At 43.9% G+C, this 19570-nt stretch overlaps 1 protein-coding gene across 2 annotated transcripts in view; it reads left to right on the top strand.

The window, feature by feature from the left end:
* RBM34 (RNA binding motif protein 34) overlaps positions 1-15205 on the top strand; it is a 33106-nt gene extending 17901 nt beyond the window's left edge. Inside the window, exons 7-11 of one of the 2 annotated variants that reach the window (XM_021708863.1) lie at positions 7608-7691; positions 7839-7902; positions 10109-10148; positions 10998-11113; positions 14855-15205. In XM_021708863.1, the coding sequence (XP_021564538.1) occupies positions 7608-7691; positions 7839-7902; positions 10109-10148; positions 10998-11113; positions 14855-15139 (589 nt within the window). In that variant the 3' untranslated portion in view covers positions 15140-15205. Of the gene's footprint in view, positions 1-7607; positions 7692-7838; positions 7903-10108; positions 10149-10994; positions 11114-14854 lie in introns of both variants that reach the window. The other variant, XM_008050589.1, reaches the window with a different exon arrangement.
* The last annotated feature ends 4365 nt before the right edge of the window (positions 15206-19570 follow it).

Below are 19570 nucleotides of genomic sequence, written 5' to 3'. Positions count from 1 at the left end.
GTGTTCCCTTTTCACCACACCCTCTCCAGCAGCTCTTATTTTTTGAGTTGTTGATAATTGCCATTTGTTTATTTATTTTATTTCAGTCAGATTTCTCTCACCTAGGCTGGAGTGCAGTGGCACAGTCGTTACTTACTGCAGCCTCAATCTCCTGGGCCCAGGCAATCTTCCTGCCTCAGCCTTTTGAAAGCTAGAACAACAGGCCTGCACCACACTATGCCTGGCTAATTTTCTAAAAATTATTTTGTAGGGACAAGGTTTCACTGTGTTGCCCAGGCTGGTCTTGAACCTCTGGGCTCAGGCAATCCTCTTGCCTCCACCTCCCGAAGTGCTGGAATTACAAGTGTGAGCCACTGCACCCAGCTATTTTGTTCTTCTTTATAGCTGCGAAGTATATGTACCACATTTTCTTTATCCAGTCCACTTTTTTAAGATGTAGAATTCAGGATTAGGTATACAAGTGGACATGGTACAGGCAAAGTTTGGGCCTCTCTTTGGTCCCTACTTTGCCTGGTTTGAGATCAGGTCCCCTTTTTGATGTTATGTAGCTCCCCCTAACCCGCTCCCTGGCAGTATCCTGCTACTGCCAATCCCCTTCTTGTAAAAAATATGGAATGCTTCACAAATTTGCGTGTCATCCTAATGCAGGGGCCATGCTAATCTCTGTATCGTTCCAAGTTTAGTATATGTGCAGCCAAAGTAAGCACTTTTGATGGGCATCTCAGTTGGTTCCATGTTTTTGCTATTGTAAATAGTAGTTCTGTAAGCATATTTCCTTTGAGATGTGTCTGTTCATGTCCTTTGCCCACTTTTTAATGGGGTTGTTTTAAATGTCAAAGACCCAATAAGGAAAGAGAAATACAGCCCAATTTCCCTGATGAACATAGGTGCAAAAATTCTCAATAAGATTCTAGCAAATCATATCCAACAACACATTTCAAGGATCGTCCATCATGACCGTGTGGGCTTCATTTCTGGGATGCAGGATTGGCTCAACATTTATAAGGCTATAAGTAAAATTCATCACGTGTAGCCGGGCTCGGTGGCTCAGCCTGTAATCTTGCACCTTGGGAGGCTGAGGTGCGTGGATTGCCTGAGCCCGCAGGTTCGAGACCCGTCTGGGCAACTTGGTGAGACCTCATCTCTACAATAAATCAAAAAATTAGCCAGGTGTGGTAGCACGCGCCTATAGTTTCAGCTACTTGGAAGGCTGAGGCAGAAGGATCGCCGGAGCCCAGCAGGTTGAGGCTGCGGTGGCCGGGAGTGGCCACTGCACTCCAGTCTGGGCGACAGAGTGAGACTCTGACTCAGAAAAAAAAAAAAAAAATTCATCACGTGAACAAGAACCACATGATTATCTCATTAGATGGAGAAAAAGCATTTGATAAAATTCAGCATCCCTTCACTCAAACACCTAGGTCTCAAAGGAATACTCCTCAAAACAGTAAGACCTGTCTATGACAAACTGCAGCCAATATTGTATTTAAGGGTCAGGAGCTGGAAGCATTCCTTATAAGAACTAGAACAGACAAGGATGTCCACTCTCATCCCTTCTATTCAACGTAGTATTGGAAGTCCTAGGCAGACCAGTCAGACAGGAGAAATCAGGGGTATTCAAGTGGGAAGAGAGGAAGTTAAGCGATCCCTCTTTGTGGATGGTATGATTCTAAATCTGGAAAACCCTGGAGAGTCTGTCCAAAACCTCCTCACACTGGTAAATGGCTCTGATAAAGTTTCAGGATAGAAAATCGAATGCAAAAGACAGTTGCATTTTTGTACACCAACAACAAGCAGGCTGAGAACCAAATAAAAAACACAAACAAGTCCATTCATAATAGCTACACCCCCAAAAGAAGAATCTTTTGTCAAGATGTCCATCCTACCCAAGGCAATCTACGAATTCAATGCAGTCCCTATCAAATTGTCAGCATTGTTTTTTACAGACCTAGAAAGCACAGTACAGAAATTCATATGGAAGCAAAAAAGAGCATGAATAGCTAAAGCAGACTTCAACAAAAGGAACAAAACTGGAGGCATCACACTTCCAGACTTTAAGCTTAATTACAAAGCTACAGTAACTGAGACAGCATGGTATTGGTACAGGAACAGACACATAGACCAATGGAATAGGACAGAGAATTCATAAATAAAACCATGGTTCCTCAATGAACTCATCTTGGACAAAGCCATCAAAAACAAATATTGGAGAAAGGAGACCATATTTAGCAAATGGTGCTGGAAAAACTGGCTAGCCACAGTCTTAGAACAATGAAACTGAACCCCTACCTATCACCAGATAACAAAATAAGATGGATCAATACCTATCACCAGATAACAAAATAAGATGGATCAAGGACTTAATTTAAGTAAAACCTCAAGAAAACTTAAGTTTCCCTACTGGACATGTGTAGGTGATTAATTCATGGTGAAGTCCTCAAAAGTTAAGATAGACAGATGGGACCATATCAAACACAAGTTTTTGCACAGCAAATGAAACCAACAGAGTAAAGAGACAACTCATGGAATTGGGACAAATATTTGCAAGCTATACATCAGACAAAGACCTACATCCAGGATCTACAAGGAACTCAGATTGAAAGGGGTACCTTAATTTATTTTAAACCTTCCACTGATGGACATTTAGTGTTTTTTCCAGTCTCATGGCCATTACAAAAATGCTAGAGTGAATGAATGACCTTGTACTTAGGTGATTTTGTACATGGGCTAACATATATGTGGGCCAGACTTCTAATAGTGGAATTGTTTGGTCAGAAAGGTGTTTGCATTTGTAAGTTTGACTGCCTTCCCATAACAGGCGGTAACTTCTTTATATTCCTACATCCTTACCAACGTTAAAGTTTTTTACTTTAGAAAAACAGTATGTTTTTTAGCTTTTTGGTCATCGGCAACCTGATACATGAAAAAGGTATTTGACATTTCTTTTACAAGTGAACATTTTTTCATGCATTTAAGAGTCAATTTTGACGCCGAGCTCGGTGGCTCAACCTGTCATCCCACACCTTGGGAGGCTGAGGTGAGTGGATTGCCTGAGCCTGCGGGTTCGAGACCCGCCTGGGCAGCGAGACCTCATCTCTACACTAAATCAAAACATCAGCCGGGCATGGTAGCGCGTGCCTGTAATTCCGGCTACTCGGAAGGCTGAGGCGAAAGGATCGCCGAAGCCCAGCAGGCCGAGGCTGCGGTGACCGGGAGCGGCCCCTGCACTCCAGTCTGGGCGACAGAGTGAGACTCCAACTCAAAAAAAAAAAGAGTCAATTTTGCTTCCTTTTGTCTGAATTGTTACTTTTTTTTGCTGTTCAATTGTTGGTCTTATTGATCTGTGGGATATTTTCAAAATCAGCTTTTTGTGATATGAGTTATAAGTATTTTCTCTGTTTGTCATTTGCTTTTTGAGAATTTTGTCATGTAAAACTTTTCCTTTTGGTATAGCCAACATCTTTAGAAACTTTTTTTTAATTTACAGCTTATTTCCATTAAATGGCAAATATTTGAAGTGTGCAATTTTATGATTTTTTTTAGCATTTGTAGATGCTCATGAAGTCGTTGCCACAGTCTAGACACTGACTACTTCACCACCCAGTTTTCTTTCTGCCCCCACCTTTCTCCACCTCTGTCCCCAAGCAACCGTTTATCCGCTGTCTGTCTTTGGATGTTGGTTTGCACTTAGAATTCTATGTATGTGGAGCCATATAACATGTGCTCTTGTCTGAGTTCTTTTCTCAGCATAAGGATTTTGAGACTTGGCAATACTGCAGCCGTGCATCACTGGCTCTTCTTTTTTTCTTGCTCAATAGTATTGCGTTGGATGGAAGTATCAGAGTTTGCGTATCCATTCACCAGCTTGTGAACATTTAGGTTGTTTCCACTTTTGGCTATCACACATAAAGATACTAGAAGCATTTGTATACAAGTCGTTTCTCTTGAGAGAGTGGTTGGGATTCAGGTGTTGAGTCTTATGGTTGGTAGATTTTAACTTTCTAAGAAGCCGCCAAATTGTTTTCCAGAGTGCTTGTGCCATTTTATATTGCCACCGGTAGTATATGAAAATTTCAGTTGCTTCACATCCTCGCCAACACCTGCCAGTCATTTAATTTGAACCATTCTCAAATTTTATTTTTTGTGGTTTTATTCTGTATTTTGCTGATGACTAAAGATGCTAGGCATCTTTTTGTGTGCTTACTGACTGTTCATGTCGATTCTTTGGTGAAATGTTGGCACTATGATTTTGTCCATTTTCTAGTGACTTTTTCATCTTATTGAGTTATCAAGAGTTCTTCATGTATCTGGATATATATGTTCCTGCTATATATGTTTCAGATATTTTACTCCAGTTTGAGGCTAGCTTTTTTAAAGGTGTCTTTTAAACATCAAAAGTGTTATGTTTTATTGAAGAAGCGGTTTAGAGAGTGCTGTTATTTGTCTACTTGACAGTTTGGTGGGAGTAGGGGCAGTCGGGTCTGTGCTGTCCTGGCCCCGTGTATCTGTGTTTCATGGGTGCTTGATCAGCCCCTCCTTCCTGTGGCAGCCAAGCTCTGCCTTGTACCTTTGCTGGGTCTGATGCAGAAGGACATTTCCTATCCCTCCCCTAGTAGCAGGAGACCTCCCTTCCTCCAGCTGCAGGCATCTTCTCTGTGCCCTGAGATGACAGGGTTTGTGCCCCTCCCCTAGCAGCTTAGCTTTCTCTTCCATAGGGAGAAGCAACCAGGTGGGGCTTTGTGACTTCCCTACTCTTGGGCCTTTCTCTCTGTACCCTGGGCCTGCATTACCCACAGTCACGCTCTGTCTTTCCCATGGACAGCAGCAGAGGTAACTGGGACAGACCCTGTAGACAGATGTGCATTCTTGTGTCAGTGGCCTCTGGGGCTTCTGTTTCAGGTCCAGGTCTAGCCTTTTAGTGAAATCAAGTTTACAGCCTTTCCTGCTTGCCTGGTGCCTAGCATCTCGACCCTGTGCCCTGCCTCAACAAAGCCAGTGCTTTCCCTGTGTGCTTGGGTGGAGGGGCCTGGCCTTAGCTTCCAGGCTACTTGGTTTCCCATCTACTTAAGCTCTCTGATGGCTGTACCAAAAAAAGTTATGGTGCTGATGGTTATCTGCTTTCTTCTTACTGGTAAGGGTGGGAGTGATGCTCTTTCTGGCGTCCTACATTCTAGGTGCAAGCAGAACTTTGGCTGTCATTACTTGTTAATAATTATCTATCATTCTTGATGCAAGGCATGCTTCTGCCAAGTAGAGCTGTGTGCTTGTCCTCTGTACTCCCTGTGCTGATAAGGTCTTTTCTGTACTAAAAGAATGCTGGAAATATACTAGGATATGTTTGATTTGTATATTGTCACCAGCTGTGTGTCGAGTGGACTGAGAAGGGCTGTGGAGTCAGCTAGAGTTGGTTTCAGACCTAGTCCATCCACTTGTTACCTTATGGTCATGGTTATGTGCCTCTGAGTCTCAGCCTCCTTATTCATAAATTCAGAAAATTAACACCCATGTCAGAGATATGAGATTAAATGAGGTATGTAAAATATCTAGCTCAGTACCTGAAATATATAAGGCAGTCAGTAAATCACAACTTTTTTTACAAATGTAAAACTATTAAATAGTGTAGTATTACAGAATGCCATGAGTCATGCTGGGCACTCTTTGCCAGTTCCTTATGTGTTAGCATTTTTGTCACTAGGTTAGGGAAGGATCTGTGGTCATTACTAGATCCTTTTTGCTGACTTATCACATCCAAATTATATCACCGTTTTTCAAAGCTAGTGAGTTAATGGGCTTAGGCATTGAGTAGCACTAGCAGCAGTTATTAAAAAGTACTGAAAACCAGACATAACATGCATCCCCTTGAAAGAATACAACACGTACCTCTGGTCCTGACAAAAAGGGTGAGATTTGAGTCTGATCAAACCTTGAGATCTAGCTGCTAGTTTGCAGGAAATATAGAGGGTATAAAGGTACATGTTGAACTGTATTGCACTATAAGCTTGTGCTCAGCAAAATCTAGGCTGTGGGAAATTCTACAGGTCAAACAGTAAGACAGAGTGAGAGATACAGGGAGAATTCTGTAGATTAAAGACCAGAAAGATGTATCTAGTCAAAAATGGCCAACACCAAAGTATAACGTCTAGACACTGGGTGATACAAACACATACATGTGCAGGAAAGTGGTCCTTATGAAAGCAGGTATGGTGGCTACTTTTGGAGGGAAGGAGGGGATTCAGAGGGGAAGGGTCACAGAGAGGCTTCTGAGCAGGCGACTACTGCAGTGATGCTGAGCTGTTCCCAGTTCACCAAGCTATATGTGATTGTGCACTTTTCTATATGGGTGTTTTATTTATTTTACAGTAAAAAGGAAAGCTTGAGTTGTCTTTTTACACTTGTTTAGACAGAGGGTGCCAAAAAAATCACATTTTAAGAAAGGAAAAACCTATTTAAAATGTAATACTCATTATATACCAATAACAATAGATGAGTACAAGTCACGTTTGACTTCTGCTATCACAAGAGGTGCTTAAAATGGTTACCATCAGTGTCCAGACACTTCTGATTATGGAGAGCTACTGCTGGACCTGTTGCTGTGTGAGACCTCCTGGATCCTTCCTTGTACACATCACACACAGTACCATGCATCTCAGACGTCTCACTAATGCATGTAATTGTTAGGCATGTTGGAGGTTCTGTTGCATACACACGCCTCTATTGTACTTTCACAGTGTTCTCAAATTTCAAATACCACTTCAAAGTAGTCTTGTGCTCCTTCAATGACCAACGTGCTTCCTGCAGTTTTATTTGACTGCCCTGCTTATTGCATGTTGATGCTAGCATTTATTTGTTAATATTAACGCCACCTTTTGAGCAGATTTCTTTTTTTTTTTGAGCTGAAGTCTCACTCCTTCGCCCAGGCTGGAATGCAGTGGCATGCGTGCTCATGGTCACCCCAGCATCGACCTTCTGGGCTCCAGTGATCCTTTCACCTCAGCCTTCCTAGTAACCAGAACTACAGACATGTGCTACCGTGCCCACCTATTTTTTATTTTATTGTAGAGATGAGGTCTCACCAAGTTTCCTGGGCTGGTCTTGAACCCATGGGGTCAGGCAATCCACTCGCCTCGGCCTCCCAAAGTACTGGGATTACAGGCTGAGCCACCGAGCCCTGCCTTGAGCAAGTTTCATACTACACATGCTACCATTAATTCACCTTCAAAAAGCAATACATCGATAACATCTCTTAAAATGTGTATAATACTTTTTTTTTTGCACCCCCAGCATGTGTTGTAGATATGGGGCTGCAGCTGAGATACTGTTTCTAATCCTTATATTGTTTCCAGAGATTGGCACACATGGGTGTCTTGTGGGTAGTCCATCTGTTTTCTTATGGTGGTGATGTCCAGGAAGGTATAGGTTGTGTATTTCTACCAATATCTCCATAAGTTGTTTTTTTTTTAATTGTTACTAAATATTTGTTTAAGGAGATGAAACTTTCACTCAGCAATTTCTGTCACATGTTAATTCAGCAGAGAAAGCAAGCTGGATTTATTCTAGTGACTTTGAGGTTAACACATTTTACATGGTCTTTTTTTTTTTTTTCTATGTAGACGTAAAATTCATCCTGATCAGAAAAATATTAACGCTTATGTTGTGTTTAAGGACGAGAGTGCTGCTACAAAAGCATTGAAAAGGTAATTTTATCTCTGAGTTTTGAACAGAATTATAATATGAGTACATGTGGGTACAATTTTTTCTTTGGTTTTCCTTTAGAGTAAATATTTTAGTAATTCAGTCTTCATTTTTAACAGCCATTTTTCCTTTCTATATTCATAATACAGAAATGGGGCTGAAATTGCAGATGGATTTCGTATTAGAGTTGATCTTGCATCTGAGACCTCATCTGTAAGTAGTACCAGATTTCTTTAAAGAACTTAACTCAAGGGCCAGGTGCTGTGGCTCACATCTGTAATCCCAGCACTTTGGGAGGCTGAGATGGGAGGATCCCTTGACACCAGGAGTTCAAGATCAGCCTGGGTAACATAGACACAATTAAAACAAACAAACTGCTGGCTGCGGTGGCTCACACCTATAACCCCAGCACTTTGGGAGGGCGAGGTTAGAGGATTGCCTGAGCTCATGGGTTTGAGACCCGCCTGGGCAACTTGGTGAGACCTCATCTCTACAATAAAACAAAAAAATTAGCTGGGTGTGGTGGCACGTGCCTGTAATTCCAGCTACTTGGAAGGCTGAGAGGGAAGGATCATCTGCGCCCATCAGGTTGAGGCTGCAGTGGCCGTGAGTGTGCCACTGCACTCCAGCCTGGGTGACAGAGTGACTCCAACTCAAAAACAAACAAACAAACCCTAACTAGACCTTTGTAGAGAGAAATATTTCTGTTTGGGCTTTTGCTGGGAGAGGAGTAGAATCAGTGTGAGTGTGAGGGAAGCTTAGAAAGAAACAGACTTTATCTGTGGTCACAAGTTGGTGATAGGAGTGGCACAGAGACTTAGGTCAATATCAGTTTCAAAGACAGTCCTCTTCCATTTGCGTTATGTCCCCCACCCCACCATTAGATCAAATAATCATAGAGAGATAGGTTGGAAGGTATATTAGAGATCATCTGGTCTAACACCTTAGTTTATAGAATGAGATCTAGAAAGTTTCATTATTCATTAGACAGTTTTTTAGTATGTGCTCTGTCAGGCATACATTCCTAGATACAGTCTCAACTCTCCAGGCGCCAGTGGTATATAGTGGAGATCAGCAGAGGGACAAGTTGTGGCACTGTTGTATGATAATTACTGTCATAAGTTCACAAGATGCTTAGTCAGCTCAGCAATGGGGCACTTGGAAATGTGCCAGCAAGAAAGGACAAGGAAAGTTTCCACGGTAGGTTTCATATCAGTCTTGAAAGATGAGGAATTATCTAGGCAGAGTTTTTAAAAAAATACTGGGGTAGGCCGGGCACAGTGCCTCATGCCTATAATCTAGCACTTTGGGAGACTGTGTGAGAGGATTGCCTGAGCCCACTGGTTCGAGACTAGCCTGGGCAACTTAGTGAGACATCATCTCTACAATAAATCAAGAAAAATTAGCCGGGCATGATGGCACGCACCTGTAGTTCCAGCTCCTTGGAAGGCTGAGGCAGAAGGATCGCCTGAGGCCAGCAGGTTGATGCTGTGGTGGCTGTGAGTGTGCCACTGCCCTCCAACCTGGGTGACAGAGTGACTCTAACTCAAAAAAAAAAAAAAGACTAGGGTGAAATCTCGGCAGAAATAAATAGTATAAACAGTTGGGAACAAATTTAATTTCCTTAGGGAATGGCGAGGAGCTAGATATACTTATTAGCTGGGTAGGTGTGAGAAGCAGTAATTAGAGGTGCTATTGGACAAATAGGTAGAGACCAAATCATGAAAACCCGGTCCACTGTGCTTAATGCAGAGAAGTCTAGATTTCATTCAGGAACTGTTCTACAAGTTTAAATGCAGGAGTGATTTGACAATATTTGCATTTGACAGAGGTGTCTGGAAATGTATGGGGATGACTCCAAGAGTTCACCCCTACACATGTAGGACTTGTTTCTGTCTGTGTCAAAGCAACTTAGTTGAGAAATGACAGTGGCCTGGAGGAGGAGAGCCTGAGCTTGACTGGAGACCTAGCACAGGGCATCACACTACAACCTGAGGGCTTAATCCACCTGCTGCCTGTTTTTGGTAATAAAAGTTCTATTGGCACACAACTGCACCCATTCATTTGGGTGTCATCTGTGGGCTGTTCTCAAGCTGTAAGGGCAGGATTGAGTAGTCATAACAGATACTCCATGTCCTGTTCAGGAAGTCTGTGGACCCCACAGTATACCAAGGCTTTCCTCAGCACTACCATGTGCCAGTGCCTGCTTTGAACAAAAAGTCCCTCCCTCCTCAGTGCTCTCACAGTCCAGTGGGGAAGACGGAAGAAACAGAGAGTTAAATAAGGGACAGACGTGTGGTTAATCAGGAGGCAGGTGACCCATCAGGTATGGGGAGGATAAGAGGCAGTGGGGATCTTAGGATAAGGACTTACGGTTCAGTTCAACTGGTGATGTTTATTAACTCTGTTTGTGTTTCAGAGGGACAAGAGATCAGTGTTTGTGGGGAATCTCCCATACAGTAAGTTTATTTAAACAAAGTACAGACAACTTTATTAAACAAATAACAGGGAAATAAAAACTGAGTAGTAACTTAATGTTTTGCTTTAAGACTAGCTTTTAAAAGTGTGCAATAAGGCCAGGCTCGGTGGCTCAGCCTGGAATCCCAGCACTTTGGGAGGCCGTGGTGAGCGGATGGCCTGAGCCCGCGGGTTCGAGACCCGCCTGGGCCACTTGGCGAGACCTCATCTCTACAATAAATAAAAAATTAGCTGGGCGTAGTAGCGCGCGCCTGTATTTCCGGCTACTGGGAAGGCTGAGGTGGAAGGATTGCCGGAGCCCGGCAGGTCGAGGCTGCAGTGGCCAGGAGTGGCCACTGCACTCCAGTCTGGGTGATAGAGTGAGACTCCAACTCAAAAAAAACCAAAACAAAACAAAAAACAAAAAAAATATAAAAGTATGCAATGTCAGCCGGGCTCGGTGGCTCAGTCTGTAATCCCAGAGCTTTGGGAGGCTGAGGTGAGTGGATCGCCTGAGCCCGCGGGTTCAAGACCTGCCTGGGCAACTTGGTAAGACCTCATCTCTACCATAAATCAAAAAATTAGCTGGGTGTGGTAGTGCGTGCCTGTAGTTCCAGCTACTTGGAAGGCTGAGGCGGAAGGATCGCTGGAGCCCAGCAGGTTGAGGCTGCGGTAGCTGGGAGCGGCCACTGCACTCCAGTCTCGACAGTAGAGTGAGACTCCAACAACAAGAAAAAATAAAATAAAATAAAAAAATAAAAGTGTGCAATAAAATGTCTTACTCATCAAATATATCCTCTTTTCTAAGGAGATGCCAAATCTTTCATTTTTGTGGAATTTGTTTTTAGAAGTTGAAGAATCTGCTGTTGAGAAACACTTTTTGGACTGTGGAAGTGTTGTGGCAGTGCGGATTGTGAGAGATCAAGTTACAGGAGTCGGCAAAGGGTTTGGCTATGTGCTCTTTGAGGTATGGCAGAACAAAAATGCATTGTCACTGTTCTTTGAGATGTGCTGGGAGAGGTTAACACTGCTGTCATCATTCAGACATAACTCATTTTCATTCTCAAATTCTGTCTTAAGAAAACTAATTTTGCCAGGTGTACTTTGGGAGGTAGAGGCAAGAGGATTACCTGAGCCCATGGGTACAAGACCAGCCTGGGCAACATGGCGAGACCTTATCTCTACAATAAGTCAAAAAAATTAGGTGGGCGTGGTGGCGCATGCCTATAGTTCCAGCTACTTGGAAGACTGAAGTGAAAGAATCACCTGAACCCAGCAGGTAGAGGCTGTGGTGGCCGTGACCATGCCACTGCACTCCTGCTTGGGTGACAGAGTGAGACTCTCACTCAGAAAAAAAAACAAGCCTGAGCTCGCGGGTTCAAGACCAGCCTGAGCAACTTGGCGAGACCTCATCTCTACAATAAATCAAAAAATTAGCCAGGTGTGGTAGCGCGCCTGTAGGTTCCAGCTACTTGGAAGGCTGAGGTGGAAGGATCGCCGGAGCCCAGCAGGTCGAGGCTGCGGTGGCCGGGAGCAGCCACTGCACTCCAGTCTGGGTGACAGAGTGAGACTCCAACTCAAAAAAACCCCAAAACAAACAAACGAAAAACCAAACTAATTTCAGGCCAGGCGTGGTGGCTCACACCTGTAATCCCAGCACATTTCAAGGCTGAGGCAGGAGGATCACTTGAGCCTAGAAGTTCAAGACAGCCTAGGCAACATAGCGAGATATTGTCTCTTTAAAAAAAAAAAAAGCCGGGCTCGGTGGCTCAGTCTGTAATCCCACACCCTTGGGAGGCTGAGGTGAGTGGATTACCTGAGTCCAGGAGTTCAAGACCCGCCTGGGCAGTGAGACCTCATCTCTACAATAAATCAAAAATCAGCCGGGTGTGGTAGCGCGCCCCTGTAATTCCGGCTACTCGGAAGGCTGAGGTGGAAAGATCGCCAGAGCCCAGTGGGTTGAGGCTGCGGTGGCCGGGAGCGGCCACTGCACTCCAGTCTGGGTGACAAAGTGAGACTCCAACACAAAAAAAAAAACAAAAACAGCCTGGGCTTTGTGGCTTAGCCTATAATCCCAGCACATTGGGAGTCTGAGGCAAGGGGATTGGCTGAGCCCACGGGTTCGAGACCCACCTGGGCAACTTGACCAGACCTCGTCTCTACAATAAATAAAAAATGAGCCGGGTGTGGTATCTTGCGCCTGTAGTTCTGGCTATTTGGATGGCTGAGGTAGAAGGATCACAGGAGCCCAGCAGGTTGAGGCTGTGGTGGCCAGCAGCTTGCCACTGCCCTCCAGCCTGGGTGGCAGAGTGAGACTCCAACTCAAAAACAAACAAACAAACAAAAAACAAAACAAGAAAAACAACAACAGAAAACTGGTTTCATAACCTGCTATAATCAATGTGTTGCTATAATTGCACCTAACCAGAAGATGTCCTAATTCTCTCTCTCTTCACACTAATGTTAAGTAATGTTTTAGACTAAATCTTTACCTTTTATAAGATGGAACGAAAAAAATGATCATTCACTCAGATAGAAGAAAATTTTATTTTGTGTACAGAATTGGTTGTATTTAGCTCACTAGTTATTAACCAGTGTTTCACGCCTAACATTATTTAGTATTAAAAGATTATACAGTCATCCCTCAGTATCCATGGGGGATTGCATTCAGGACCCTGCTCAGATACCAAAATATGCAGATGCTCAGGTCCCTTACATAAAACATGCACACAACCTATGTACATCCTCCGGTATACTTTAAATCATCTCTAGATGACATATAATACCTAATATGTTGCAAATACAATATAGTTGTTATACTGGTATTATTTTTTTTCTGTTATATCATTATGTTTTTTAATTTTTTCCAAGCATTTTCCCTCTGCAGTTGATTGAATCCTCGGATGCTTACCTCTTGGATGTGGAGGGCCTACCATACCTACTATCTGATGGCCTTTAAATTTTACTGCCTGCAGCAATACATTTCTTTTCAGGTTTTTCCTGTGCTGCCTTTTTTTGTAGTTGAACTTCTGTCTGTGAACATGAAGTTTAACAACCTGCTTTATGTTTTTCTGTCGTGTAAGTGTGTTTCATTGAGTGATGTAACATAATTTGTACTGCCATTTCCAAATGTTGGATATTGGCAGAGTTTTTTTTTTGAGTTGGGCTTGAAACTACAGGCGCGCTACCACACCCAGCTAATTTTTTTAAAAAATTTATTGTAGAGATGAGGTCTCACCAAGTTGGGCGCAACAGAATTCAAATCCACTCATCTTAGCCTCCCAAAGTGCTGGCATGAAAGGCTGAGTCACCGAGCCCCGCCATGTTTCAATCTTTGAAATTGTGGAGTGGTTATCTTTTAGTCCTGAAAAGTTTGCTTGCATTTTGGATTACTTCTTTAGGATAGAACCCTGTTAGTAGAGTCCTGGCTCAAGGCATGTTAGCATTTTTTTTTTTAATCTGAATCAGAGTCTCACTCTGTCACCCAGGCTGGAGTGCAGTGGCATGCTCTCGGCCACCGCAACCTCAACCTGCTGTGCTCAGGCAATCTTTCCACCTCGGTCTTCCAAGAAGCTGGAACTACAGGCACGTGTGACCACACCCAGCTAATTTTATGATTTATTGTAGAGAAGAGGTCTCATCAAGTTGCCCAGGCTAGTCTCGAACCCCTGGACTCTGGCAGTCTTCTTGCCTCCACCTTCCAGAGTGCTGGGATTATAGGCGTGAGCCACTGCCCCTGGCCTATGTTACCATTTTTAAAGGTCTTGATGATTATTGTCAGCTAGCTTTTGTAGAATGCTTATTACAGCCTGTGTTGCTATTATTACTGTATTGTAGTTACCTTATTGTTTCTGTTGTCTTCTGATACTAGCTTATAAAGTCCTTTAACAAACATCTCATAGATGTTCTGAGCTGTTAGCATTAATAGTTTTATACTAGAGTAAAAGAATACTAGAATTTTAGATCTAAATGAAACCCTAGAAGGCATCTAGTCCAACATCTCAGGGGCTGTAATGGAGAATTCCCTGCTCTCAAGTCAACTAACACAGCAGGGCTTTGACAGAAAGATGGTTTATGAGAAGAAAGTTCATTGTTGTTGCTGGGCTCGGTGGCTCAGCCTGTAATCCCGCACCTTTGGGAGGCTGAGGTGAGTGGATTGCCTGAGCCCGCGGGTTCGAGACCCGCCTGGGCAGCAAGACCTCATCTCTACAATAAATTAAAAAAAAAAAAATCAGCCGGGCGTGGTAGCGCATGCTTGTAATTCCAGCTACTTGGAAGGCTGAGGTGGAAGGATCGCCGGAGCCCAGCAGGTCGAGGCTGCGGCACACCAGCAGCCTCCAACGCACTCCAGTCTGGGCAACAGTGTGAGACTCCAACTCAAAAAAAAAAAAAAAAAAAGTTCATTGTTGTAAAATATTTCATATGACTAGTCAGTCGAAATCTCATTTTACAGTGAAAAAAATGAAGCTATGGGATTGTGACTTAACTGAACACATGACAAGGCAAAATGCTTCTGGGGGAAAGGTACATGAGGACCATGACGTTAAGCAGGTAGCTGAATCACTTGGGACTGGACTCCCAGAAATGGGAGGGGCTTCTGTGTGCAAACATGAAAGTCATTCTAATCCGTTACAGTCGCTGTTTTACTAGTTTCTTTGCAGATGAGTTTCTGGTGGAAATTATACATATATATAATTTCTTATTGCAGAATACAGATGCTGTTTATCTTGCTCTGAAGTTAAATAATTCTGAACTAATGGGAAGGAAACTAAGAGTCATGCGTTCTATTAAAAAAGAAAAGTTAAAACTACAGAATTCAAATCCAGGTATGAAGAATGTCAGTAAACCTAAGCGGAAACTTAACTTTGCTTCCAAAAAGGAAAAAGGACATTCTAAAAGTTCATTTATTGGAGAAAAGGCTGTACTCATTAAAAAGAAGAAGAAAGGACATAAGAAACATGGACATATTAAGAAACAAATAAAACAGAAATAATGATCAGAAGCTGCTTTTATTTTCCCCACTGAATACTGCTAATAAAAGTGCTGTTATTTGCTAATATCTGTGTATTGAGTTTCACAATTTTTTTATGGATGGTATATGGAAAATGTGAAGACTTCCACATTCTTATTCATATTTTAATACTACATTTAAAGCATTTGTGTTAAGATAGATGTTGGGCAACGCTCTTTCAGGTCCTCTCCTGCTTAGGAGCCTTTTTGCATTATTAATAAACTCCTGCCGGGTGTGGTGGCTCACACTTATAATCCTAGCACTTTGGGAGGCCAAGGTGAGAAGATTTTGCCTGAGCCCATGGGTTCGAGACCAGCCTGAGCAACTTGGCGAGACCTCATCTCTACAATAAATAAAAAATTAGCCAGGTGTAGTTACACATGCCTGTAGTTCTAGCTACTTGGAAGGCTGAGGCGGAAGAATCACCTGAGCCCAGCAAGTCGAGGCTGCGGTGGCCGTGAGTGTACCTCTACCCTCTAGCCTGGACGACAGACTGAGACTCCAACTTGGGAAGAGAAAAAAAAAACTCCCTGAAAAAAAAGATGTAGGTAGATTAGTTATCAAGGATGATGTGTTACTACTGATTGCCTAAGAGGTTATTTTAGACCAATGGTGAACATTTAGAATTTGAATGGCTGTCATTTTACTGTATGTTAGAAATATGTAGTTAGCCGGGCTCGGTGGCTCAGCCTGTAATCCCGCGCCTTTGGGAGACTGAGGTGCGTGGATTGCCTGAGCCCGCGGGTTCGAGACCCGCCTGGGCAGCGAGACCTCATCTCTACAATAAATCAAAAAAATCAGCCGGGCGTGGTAGCGCATGCCTGTAATTCCGGCTACTGGGAAGGCTGAGGCGGAAGGATCGCCGGAGCCCAGCAGGTCGAGGCTGCGGTGGCCGGAAGCGGCCACTGCACTCCAGTCTGGGTGACAGAGTGAGACTCCAACTCAAAAAAAAAAAAAGAAATATGTACTTAATACTTCAATCATTTCAAGAATATTACTTGGGATGAGACTAAATTAAGAAGTAAGTAAATTTAAAGAAAAAACAATCACTATACCTTAATACTAACTGTACTTAGATCAAGTATCCTATTAAAGTGGGATTACTAGCCGGGCTCGGTGGCTCAGCCTGTAATCCTGCGCCTTTGGGAGGCTGAGGTGAGTGGATTGCCTGAGCCCGCGGGTTCGAGACCCGCCTGGGTAGCGAGACCTCATCTCTACAGTAATTAAAAAAATCAGCGTGGCGTGGTAGCGCATGCCTGTAATTCCAGCTACTTGGAAGGCTGAGGTGGAAGGATCGCCGGAGCCCAGCAGGTCGAGCCTGCGGTGACTGGGAGCCGACATTGCACTCCAGTCTGGGGAACAGAGTGAGATTCCAACTCCAAAAAAAAAAGATAGCTGCGCATGGTGGCGCACGCCTGTAGTTCCAGGTATTTGGAAGGTTGAGGCAGAAGGATTGCCTGAGCCCAGCAGGTCAGGCTGTGGTGGCCGTGAGTGTGCCACTGCACTCCAGTCTGGATAACAGAGTGAGACATTTAAAAAAGTATAAAGTTCAACAAAGAGAATGCCATTGCATTCCCTTGGGTCTTAACCTTGGAAGCTCGTGCTGCTCTCAGTTCTCACTAAGCTGGGTCTGTATCCAGGAGAGAGACTCAAGTGGGAGTAAACCAGGGTAGCTGATCTTGGGCAGGCATAATCTGCAGTGAACATACATCACTTAGATGGATAAAAACGTGGTGAAGGAGCAGGGAGAGTTTATTACTGATTGTTTTTGAAAATTCTGTCTTAGCCGGGCTCGGTGGCTCAGCCTGTAATCCCGCGCCTTTGGGAGGCTGAGGTGAGTGGATTGCCTGAGCCCGCGGGTTCGAGACCTGCCTGGGCAACTTGGTGAGACCTCATCTCTACAATAAAACAAAAAATCAGCCGGGCGTGGTAGCGCATGCCTGTAATTCTGGCTACTCGGAAGGCTGAGACGGAAGGATCGCCGGAACCCAGCAGGTCGAGGCTGCGGTGGCCCGGAGCGGCCACTGCACTCCAGTCTGGGTGACAGAGTAAGACTCCAAATCAAAAAAAAAGAAAATTCTGTCTTTTGAGGATAGCACAAGGAAAACCTATTGGGCATTAAAAATGCAGCCCTGTGGATAGCAGAGAAATAGCCATTTTCCTATGTCTAGGGACTGGATATTTTCTGCTCAGTATCCCTCAGTGCTTAGAATCTTGATTTTTGTAAGTAGGGTTCAGTTAATACTACCTGGATCATTCTTGATCATTTTTACATATATTTCCAGTTATATAAAGATGCAACATCTATAGCCTAGGTGATATGTGCATATATAGTCTGTGTGCATAGACTTCTATTGTGACTCATTAATGGTCAGCTTCTGAAAGCATAGGAGATAACAGGTTAAAAGTTTTACTTCACATTTATTACTGTAGAATTGAAATTTATTTTTTCTCTAAGTATAGTATATGTGTTACTCTAACAGTTTAAAATAATTTACCACAGGGAAAAAGTAATGTGTTACAGAAAAATTTCATCAGAAATATTTTGTCTAATTCTTTGTTACTTGGACAAATAATTGTATCGTTTTATTTGATTAAATATTCTCAGCCATTAGAACATATACTGGTAGTCAACAGCGGCTAAAATGTGACTTTTTCAATTATTGTAATAAAGACTTGGTGGTTTGGTTAATCATGTGCATTATTATTGTTTTTCTCACTCTGTTTTCTGCTAATGATCCTGGGCGTAAAATGTAAGGCTAAGGAACTCTTCGAATAAGACCAGAATGCTTTACATCATCTGTCTCATCCTACCGAACCAGTGGCTGGAATTGCCCCAAGAGCAGGAGCAAGGGAGTTCCCAGAAGGGAGTGCCCCAAACCTTCCTTAGATGGGGCCGTTGGGATTCCAAAGGAGGAAGCACCACATGCCAGGGTGGCCAATCCAAAGCATCAATAAGGGACTTAGAGTGCTGCAGCAACCCTTGCAATGGACAGCAAGAGAATAGGGGTGTTCTATTAAGAATGTTTGCAGTGAAGGACTTGGTGTGAAATTTATATGAGAATTGAAGGAATTTGGTTCAGGCCCAGAGCAGTTTCTTTCAGTGTTCTGGGCAACAACCTAGATACCTTTATCAATGTTTAGGAAAGTTCAAGGCCTGGATTGGGTTCAAACCTGCAGGGGAAAAACCTGCAGCTGGCTAGGTCACAGCCATCAAGGCACTCTGATTTTTCAGTCAGGACAGAGAAAGGGGATACTGGGGGACCTTGCAACCCACCCCATCTGGCTTCAGTCACACACACCCACCTCTTCTGGGATTTTCCCTTGAGCCTACAGGAAAGGATGTGGTCACCTGCAAGGCCCTTTCCCCAAGTTTACGGAACATTGCAAACAAAACCCAAATTAACAGGAAGACCTAAAGTAAAGCCACAGTTCCCCAAAACCTTGATAACCGCGCTTCCCACCAAGGGAAATCAGAACCAGCACAAGGAAAAGGAGCATAGGGAGAGGTCTGGGAGGGTCCCACACATGAAACTTAGTTTCCTCCCTGTGGAGTCGGGAAGCATTCCCTTGCCAGCACATGGCACATCCATGTATACTCTACCCAGAGTATTGCCAACCTGGGAAGCTCACCCAAACTTTAGTGTCCAGGGTTTTTACGGGGGCCTCCATTATGAAGTCCACGTGGCTGAATCTCCAACCCCCTCTTCTCCCCAGAGCTCGGGCTGGTACCACCCGGATCAAAGGTAAAAGCGTCAACCCCCAAATCACAGGGTCTGTCTTGGAGGCAGGGCCAGCTTCCATCCTGAGCCATCTTAGCATCATCAGGGCCCATCGCGAATGACAAAGGCATCCCTACCACTAGGAAATTCCAGGCTTTAGAGCGCCCAGGCACTGGGGGAAAAGGCCAGCCAAACACCTGACTAAATAGCCCTGTACTTGACTTATGCTACTCTTCAACTTTCTGCCCGCGGTTTTCCTTGTCAGAATATTTTTCTTTACGTAGGTAATGCTTTCGCGTGGCTATGAGGCACATCACGTCTTCTATTTCTTAAATCCAATTTCTTGTACAGGTTTTAATTTCGTTCAAGGAGTTGCTCCACTTAATTTTATTCCAGGCCTCATAAAATGCGGCTATACTGTAACCTTCTTTTGAAATCGAATCACTATGCACAATGGATTGTGACAACCCGGAAAGCGAATCCAGCTTAATTCAAACAACAGGCCCAGGCGGCCTGTGTGGTGCAAGACGAAGCACCTGCGGCCCGGGGCCGGCCCTCCATCTTTGCCTCCCACAAGCCAAGTCGTCGGCCAGTCTTTTGAGAACGTGCACGACGGCGGCGCGCCCGTCCCGTGACGTCACTCCTGGCCCGTTCGAAGGAAATGCGCGCTCCCTCGCAAAACCCCGCCCTC

Source organism: Carlito syrichta, unplaced genomic scaffold (genome assembly GCF_000164805.1).
Source record: "Carlito syrichta isolate Samal-C Ts95f unplaced genomic scaffold, Tarsius_syrichta-2.0.1 Scaffold153520, whole genome shotgun sequence".
Taxonomy (NCBI): Eukaryota; Metazoa; Chordata; class Mammalia; order Primates; family Tarsiidae; genus Carlito; species Carlito syrichta.
The sequence above is the reverse complement of the archived record's forward strand: the minus strand, read 5'-3'. Positions and strand labels throughout refer to the sequence as shown.